General features: G+C 34.5%; 1 protein-coding gene and 1 long non-coding RNA gene across 2 annotated transcripts; one reads left to right on the forward strand and one right to left on the reverse strand.

The window, feature by feature from the left end:
• Positions 1–1,544: 1,544 nt before the first annotated feature.
• LOC149179637 (uncharacterized) lies at positions 1,545–5,498 on the reverse strand. The gene is made up of 3 exons (XR_016257394.1): positions 5,208–5,498; positions 1,782–1,898; positions 1,545–1,640 (listed from the first exon to the last, which is right to left on the reverse strand). It is a non-coding gene; the product is annotated as an uncharacterized LOC149179637 (long non-coding RNA).
• A 1,998-nt stretch (positions 5,499–7,496) lies between these two features.
• LOC149179638 (universal stress protein PHOS32-like) lies at positions 7,497–8,331 on the forward strand. Its single transcript, XM_089418029.1, has one exon. It carries the CDS (start codon positions 7,618–7,620, stop codon positions 8,116–8,118), a length of 501 nt encoding a protein of 166 aa, XP_089274155.1. The 5' UTR covers positions 7,497–7,617; the 3' UTR covers positions 8,119–8,331.
• The last annotated feature ends 790 nt before the right edge of the window (positions 8,332–9,121 follow it).

Consider the following 9,121-nt stretch of genomic DNA (forward strand, 5'->3'; position numbering starts at 1 on the left):
GTTCAACTATTAAAAAAAATCAGAATCATAATTTTATGGTTCCGTTAAATTTAATTTTAAAATAATTAAAAGATATTATTTCATAATATTTTATAAATAAGTAAAATTATTTTCATTTTAATTTAGGAAAGAATTAAACTTATATTTAAATAATTGAATTTTCATGATATTTAATTAATATTTTAAGTTTTATAATTAAATAAAGTTTTTTAGTAAAAATCATATAAAATAAATTTTTGATCAACGCATTTGGAACCAACAAATGTGGTTCATCATCAAAACCAAATGATCAAAAATTTCTCTTATATAATTTTTACAGAAAAACTTTACTTAATTCATTATAGATTACAGATAATTATATAAAAATTATTCATTTATACAATAAATATTTTATCAATTTAGTCATATCATTTAAATTATTTATTAATTTCAAATATTTTATTTAATTTCAAAAATTCTAATTATTATAATGTTTTTTTTTTAATTTAATTGTTATTATATTAAATAATGGATATATATTTAGTAAAATTGATTAGAAAACATTTATTCAAAATTTAAAATTACAATATTGTTAAATATAAACGCTCTCTATCTAATTACAAATCACACCAATGAGAAGTCAAGATTCTCTTTTATGCGTTAGTTATTATTACGTTGCAATAAAACTATGAGCATGTGGCGCTACATCATAGAAGATACTTACATGATATCCTCATGTCATGATCCCATTGAGTAGTATAATTATTTAAATAGAGATATGAGGTTTCGTTATGGAATCATGGATATATATGTTTTTTTTATCCCACTGAGTAGTATAACTAGCAATTGTCCCAAAAGGTACAAAGAGAGGCCGATAGGATTATTAATTTGGAATTGTAAAATTTAGTAGCAAATATTGCAAAGGGAAATTCCATGATATTACAGAATGAAATCCCATCCTATTACAAGTAAAACTGAGAAATTTCATATACCACAATACAAGTAAAACTGAAACCAATCTTGTAGAGTGAAATCCCATCATATTACAAAATGAAATCTCATTATATAGGATTTATTAGGGTCATTACAGAGAAAATTAACATAAGTGGAGAGCTGATTCAGAAGGTATGACATGGACTCTGTAGAGTGAATCCCCTAATCTTGTAGAGTGAATCCCATCATATTACAGAATGAAATAGAAGTCTAAAGGATTTATCAGAGACATTACAAAGAACGCTATCACAGTGGAGAGCTGCTTCACAAGGCAGGACATGGATTCTGCTTATTCACCACAGAAACTCTTGTTGTTGAAGATGAGAAGCAGCACAAAAGTAAGTCATTCCACAACTACTACAAACTTACAACAATATTAACATCCTGCAAATATTCTCATCTATGAGGAGCTTTGGGGACCTATAGATTACAAGAGAATAGCAGAAATTCTTCAGTAAACATGTTAGTAGCGTACTGATCATCTTGGCGGTTGGAGACAGAACTGGTGTTGAAGCTCTCTTTCCTCACAAACCCAGCAGGGGCTTTCTTGTCATAATTCTAAGTACAAAATTTGAGTGTCATTTTCTGCATCTTTCTATTTATATACATTGTTTGAAATTTCTCCTGCACCAGAGGTTCCAATCTCCAAAGCTGTCCAAAAACAGTAGCTGCCACAAGAGATCCCCATGTTAGGAGTTAGTATCTTGAAATTAAGTGAAAATTTATGTCTTAAGATTAAGTAAAAAATTGTGTCTTAAGACTTGCATAAAATCCTGTGTGATTCCAGAACAGAATTAAAAATGTTATACCTGAGAGGTTTGTAATAGCATTAGATATTGCCAGGGCTGTACATACTCCTTTACCACCACCTGACATGTCTTCACCCAGCAACAACTTTGAAAATCTTTCTTTCATCATTTCAACTTCTGCAAACATAAAGCAGTAGACTCATTAAGGCAAACAAGTTTACTTGCCTGAAATTAGACATACCATCAGGCCAAACAATATCCAGTTACTCATTTGTCACCAAAAATTCAGTGCCTCTGGTTGGTATAGAAAATGGTCAAAATAAAGGGACAGCAGTTCATGGTTAAGCGGTCAAAGCAATCAGAGAGCTAAAATTCCACACAAGGCATATCAATGCTATCCAAATACACCTCAAAGTGACAAACTTGAAAACCTATTGTCCATCCCAAGGGACTTGATGAGCAAAGGTGAAGAGTTAATATTTACCAACCAAATAAAAATATAAAATGAGCCAATCTTTGATGAAAAACTGACCACACAGCATACGGAGTAAAGACATAATTAAAACTTAGAGCAAATCTCTGAGACACGTCATAGGGGAAAAGTATACAGTAGAACCAGAGGCACAGACAAACTTCATAAGATCAGTTTCATTGAAATATATGCATATAGAGCATATGCAAAATACCCTGCAAATAGTTCCAGTGCAAGATAGCCATATGAAATGGTGACAAAATGCATTGAGAGGGATTTCAGGGCAGAGGATGCATATAGATCTCGGATAAATTGCATTACAAACAGTTATAGAAAAAATTATTTGCATTTAAAATGTTTCCATTGCAAGATTTGCAGCAAGTTATTCACTGACTGAAGGGAGGTAAGTCCAATTTAGTCAGGGAACCCTCCCACAACATCTCCTACGATGTGGAGACATGTGTCCAAGGAGTGGGTCATGTCCCCTGCAATAGGGAAAGGGAGGACTTGTGAAGGATAATGACAGACCCTTGGGGAATTGGAAAACACTGTTAGAGATAGTATGTTGTTGTGAATGGTTTTTTCACAGAGTTGGAAGAATTAGTCAGTGAGAACAAGACCTTGGATAACAACCGACTTGAGGTTGGAGGCTGGAAATAGTCCGGAGGCCCAAGGTACCAAGGTACCAAGCTGGTTTAGCCACTGTCAGGAGCTCTAGTCCGGAGGCCCAAGGTACCAAGTTGGTTTAGCCACTGGAGCTCTAGTGAGGCCCAAGGTACCAAACTGGTTTAGCCACTGGAGCTCTAGTCCGGTGCCCAAGGTACCAAGCTGTTTTAGCCACTGTGAGTGGCTGGAAGAGCTCAGAGGGGGATTCTGTGGTGAGACCTTCCAGGCAGGTTAAAAACTGCATGCATGCTTACAAGTAAAGCAGGGAAACAGATAAGTAACAATTCTGTGTTTATTAAGTATCAGTAGGAGAAACATTCGCTCCTTTATTTTATGAAATGAATAGGTTGACATGCTAATGAATGAATAGTATTACTCTGTCAATAATAAATTTTAAGCATGCTGTCATCCTTTACAATCTCAATACAATCAGTTAGTTACAAATATCATTGCATCAAAGAAAAGAAAATAAGTTAATGGAATTTATTTCCATCTACTGAAATGAAATGCACGAGTTATTCCAAGTCTTAAGCAAAAGAACAATTTCTGTAGAAACACAGTTAATTCAAATTATCTTCTAACTACCATCTATTGCAATGAAGATTTAATAGCCTACTGAAATATTTCTACCTATAACTGTATTCGGTCAATCTTTAGCCACTGGAGCTCTAGTCCGGTGCCCAAGGTACCAAGCTGTTTTAGCCACTGTGAGTGGCTGGAAGAGCTCAGAGGGGGATTCTGTGGTGAGACCTTCCAGGCAGGTTAAAAACTACATGCATGCTTACAAGTAAAGCAGGGAAACAGATAAGTAACAATTCTGTGTTTATTAAGTAACAGTAGGAGAAACATTCGCTCCTTTATTTTATGAAATGAATAGGTTGACATGCTAATGAATGAATAGTATTACTCTGTCAATAATAAATTTTAAGCATACTGTCATCCTTTACAATCTCAATACAATCAGTTAGTTACAAATATCATTGCATCAAAGAAAAGAAAATAAGGTAATGGAATTTATTTCCATCTACTGAAATGAAATGCACGAGTTATTCCAAGTCTTAAGCAAAAGAACAATTTCTGTAGAAACACAGTTAATTCAAATTATCTTCTAACTACCATCTATTGCAATGAAGATTTAATAGCCTACTGAAATATTTCTACCTATAACTGTATTCGGTCAATCTTTAGCCACTGGAGCTCTAGTCCGGTGCCCAAGGTACCAAGCTGTTTTAGCCACTGTGAGTGGCTGGAAGAGCTCAGAGGGGGATTCTGTGGTGAGACCTTCCAGGCAGGTTAAAAACTACATGCATGCTTACAAGTAAAGCAGGGAAACAGATAAGTAACAATTCTGTGTTTATTAAGTATCAGTAAGAGAAACATTCGCTCCTTTATTTTATGAAGTGAATAGGTTGACATGCTAATGAATGAATAGTATTACTCTGTCAATAATAAATTTTAAGCATACTGTCATCCTTTACAATCTCAATACAATCAGTTAGTTACAAATATCATTGCATCAAAGAAAAGAAAATAAGGTAATGGAATTTATTTCCATCTACTGAAATGAAATGCACGAGTTATTCCAAGTCTTAATCAAAAGAACAATTTCTGTAGAAACACAGTTAATTCAAATTATCTTCTAACTACCATCTATTGCAATGAAGATTTAATAGCCTACTGAAATATTTCTACCTATAACTGTATTCGGTCAATCCATGAACAATAATAGGCATTTCTTCAACCATCATTAATAAAAAAGAAAACATACGAGAATGTCAAGTTGTGGATTTCGCATTCAACAGACAATATTTAACAGTATCCACTTCAGAGTATTTGCAAATTTCTAATCGGAATTGTACAATACGCTAAAAATAACCCATTACAGTAAAGATCGACAACCTTGATTTATCACAATGGAAACAGAGATAAGAACCAGTCCTTTTTAAACAAAATTACCCAACAGTACATGTGTTAAATGAATGCTTAGGTCGCCAACCCCATATTGGGAAAACCCTAACGGCAAGCCGTTCAGAAAAGAGAAGAAACAGAGTAATCATATTTGAAATGCACAAATTACTGCGAAGTTATTCAAACCCTCAGATAAAGCTACACGCATAAATCCCATAATGTCAAAATATCAGTATAAGTATTCGGCTCTAGATTGGGTGCATCCGTCCCCCATCTTTCCGTTCTACAATAACCCTAAGATCTATATATCCACTGAACAGCCGTAACATTTCGGCCGGCGAGCCACCTTAACACATTGATGTAAAGAAAAATCTAACAATCCTCTATCTAAAACGAAGATTCACGCCAAGAACTCGCCAGACAACCGAAGAGGAACCAACCTGTAATCGAAGGCGGTAACCATTGTGAGAACGCAGTTTCGCTCTAAGGAACGTCCTCTGAGTATGTATATGCATAAACCCCGCAACAAAGCGTACCTACAGACAGTTTAACGTATTAAAGTAAGCCTGAGAGTAATCGAAAGGGTATTAAGAGAGAAATGTAAATGCTGAAGAGCGAGCTTATCTGAAGTTGGAGTTGTCGAGCAGCAAGCGGCAAGTTGCACCTGAAATTGACATTTTATTATATCAAGTTCTCAAAAAAATCAAAAGGAACCCTGTATGAAACTGCGTGGGCCTGCTTACGTTACCTCTGGTTTGTAGAACGAGCCCTCGACGCATTTCTCTAGATTCAAGAACCCGCTATTAACAGTTCCACCTGTGCAGGAGCCGAATAGAGGGTTTCAGAGAATAAACATAAGTGCGAAATGAAGGAAGAGATAACAGTTAGGCGAGATGGAGGTCGAAGGCATGTCTATACCTGTAGGTCTATTGAAGGCATTTCCGCCATTCCACCATCCGGTCACCTTATGTTGCAGAGCCGTAGCTCACCCACCTCGGAACAACCAAATGAACCTTACTTCGCCGAGAATTGCATTAACTTACCCGTCTACAATCCAAATCGTTGAGACCGTGGATCTTCTCGGATCCAACGGTTGAGTGGTTGCCAGATGCAAGGGTTCGATATCATTTCGAACAGCCGGTCATGAATACCTCCGCCCCTTCTTTGCAGAGAGGCCGATATGCAGGCCGATATCCAGGTAATGAGGTAGTCGTTTCCTGAACAAAGACGAAGTTCGCCAGGTGTCAGCGTCTAGTTGTTTCCTGAACAAAGACGAAGTTCGCCAGGTGTCAGCGTCAGAAGGAGTAGGACGACGAAAGGTCCCTTTCAAAGGAAGGCCTATCGGCCTAATTATTTAAATAGAGATATGACGTTTCGTTATGGAATCATGGATATATATGTTTTTTTTCCTAGTTACACAGAAAAATTTAATTTTTTAGGTGCAAGTTTTTTTAAGAGTAAATATTATTTAAATATTTTGTTTAGTTATTTATTTTATTTTCATTTTTAGATTAAAAAAATAGTTGACATAAATAAAATTTCAATTTTAATAATTAACAAACAAGATTACACATAATACTAAACTATAAAATAAACCTCTCAACTTAAAAATAATTTTTTTTAAATTAAATAAAATTTAATATTATTAAATTATTTATTTATTTTTTATAGCAAAAAATAAATAATAATTTCTATAAAACCATGTCATTGTGATGAGGACATAAACATCTCACTCACTCATGAACAAATCATTTTCCCCACTAACTCCCTTCTAAAGCTCAACATCAAAACCAAACATTCAAAATAAATGGATATTGTAATGAATAGATAGCATGGCAAGGCACGGGACCATGAGAATGCCATGAAACATAATGGTATTATGAACACGCCATTTAGCCATTACAAAGATATAGTTTAGTTATATATATTTACGTGATAAAGTTAAGATATTTTATATTAAATTTTAAAATATTTTTAACTTTACTTAAAAATCAGACACCTCTTTTCTGTTTTAGGTTATTTTTGGTTTGCCTCAATTTCCAATCAGGCTTCCATTTCATATTGCGTAGTTGTTTTGGCCGCACATAGCTTTTCACTTGTATACACGTTGCTTTGGCAAGAAATCGGTGCAGTTCATCATCCATGTGGGTGTATTTTCATATTGGTTTTGGTTGGCATAGTTTATTTTACAAGTTATGTGTGGGGTCATTTTTATTTTGATTGGAAATTTTAGAAGCATTTTGGGATTTTGTTTATTAGATTTTTAAATTTTGCAATTAAATTTAACAATAGTTTCAAAATCTGCAGTTAAGTTAAATTTAGTAAGATAATTGACTTTATAATATCTATTAAATTTCAAAATATTTTCAAAATTTACAATAAAAATCAATACCAGCTCACAAATATAAAATAAATAATAAATAGTAATAGGATGTACGGTTAAATCATTAGGCGAAAATCATTTGTTTAAAATTCCATAGACAAAAAAGCTGACCTAATATAATTTTTGATAAACTCAAAACATTTAATAAATAAACAAAATTATATACAACATACCAAAAAAATGTCTCGGCATGGTGTTCGTGTTCTTGAAGAAAAAAAAAAGGCATTTACGTAATGGAATTTGTAAGAAGCTAACGGTCAAAGTTGGGTTATCTGTATCACACGCCTTCTATAATATTTTTATATATTTCTTCCCTTCAAGTTGTAATAGACCGACTGAAGTTAGACGTGGAAGAGTAGACGGAACTTTGCACTATGAGTCTTTAAGAGAGGCTTGTTTGGTTCGACCAGATCCGAAAAATCTGAGCTTCAAATCTATTTGTCTCTGGCCGCTGGCAATTTCTGATAATGGCGAAGAGGCACCTAGGCATTGGCATAGACTTCTCCGCAGGCAGCGAGTACGCCCTCCGTTGGACTATCGCCAACCTTGCCAGAGATGGAGATACGTTGTTCTTGATATATGTGAACAGTGACGTTGAATATGGGGAAGCCCAACTTTGGATGGAAGGAGGAGCTCCCCTGGTGCCCCTGGAGGAGATCGGAAGCTCGGCCATGGTGACTAAATATGGTGTCCTCTTCACACCAGAAGTCATTCAGAATTTGAGGTTGGCTGCGATCCACAAGGATCTGACTGTGGGTCTCAAGGTTTATTGGGGAGATGCAAGACAAAAATTGTGCGATGCAGAGGCTGACCTTCAACTGCACTCTCTGGTTGTGGGCAGTCGGGGTATGGGATCCTTGCAGAGGGCTATCCTTGGAAGTGTGAGTGAGTATGCTGTGTGCAATGTGGCCTGTCCGGTTACAGTGGTCAAGGCTCCCAAACAAAACTTGGAATTGGATTGTAACTAATTTCTGCTAAAACAATGCCTGGATTGATGCAGATGGTAAAAGATTTCTGGGTGGGATTTACTTATGTGTATAGGGTTTAAAGTTGTTTATGCTTCTGGTCATTGGAGATTTGGCTATGGTGTTTAATGTTTGTGGCATGTATGTAAGGTTGGATGCAGTCTTAGGTTGGGTATAATTAATTTTAAATAATCAATTAATATATATTTATGTTAATTCTATATGGGTGTTAAGAGGAATTAAATTTGTAAAGGTATAAATTTATTTTAGAGGACAAGAAATGTTCACTTCAGAAATTTGAAATATTTTGAGAAAATGTTTATACTGAGAGAGATTTGATCCTTCTAACCTTTAATCTAATATGTCACATCTAAGTTGAACATTACATATTTATTTCATCTTGAACAATACATAGTAAAATGTTTTGACCATAAAAAAATATTTTCATTGTTTTATATAATTATGTGGTAGATTTAATCTATATTGAAATTACATTTGAAGAATTTTGATTTATACATAATTAGATAAGTAACCTCTGATTTGAGGAGGAAATTTTTAATATAACACATCATCCAACTTATAACACCCAAAATATTTGAACCATTTTTTAGTTTGAAACCAATAAATAATAAATTAAATTTAAGTATCATATATTTTGCAATGGGAGCCGTTAGGCCCATTGGAATTGAACCGTTTTCTTTTGTTTGCAAAAAATCAATGACCATGCCTAATGTTTCACTTGAAACTTCTATGGGTTGAGGACTATTTTCTATATAATCAGAGATGACTATTTGGTGACGAACCTTACTATCTTATTTATGGTTTTCAAACCTTACTACCTTGTTTATGGTTTTCAAGTGTTGTGCAGCGGACTTTGTCACCAGAAAAGTTCTCTGGTCAGAGGTCTTCAGTCTCGTTGAAATCCTACCTATGGAGGATGTAGACAATTACTTGAAGACAATGAAAAATGTTACCTGAAAGTTTTCAAAAGATGAGCAGATAACTA

This window comes from Pinus tabuliformis, chromosome 3_2, assembly GCF_031772625.1.
Source record: "Pinus tabuliformis cultivar Carrire ecotype Pingquan chromosome 3_2, CPIR1, whole genome shotgun sequence".
NCBI lineage: Eukaryota > Viridiplantae > Streptophyta > Pinopsida > Pinales > Pinaceae > Pinus > Pinus tabuliformis.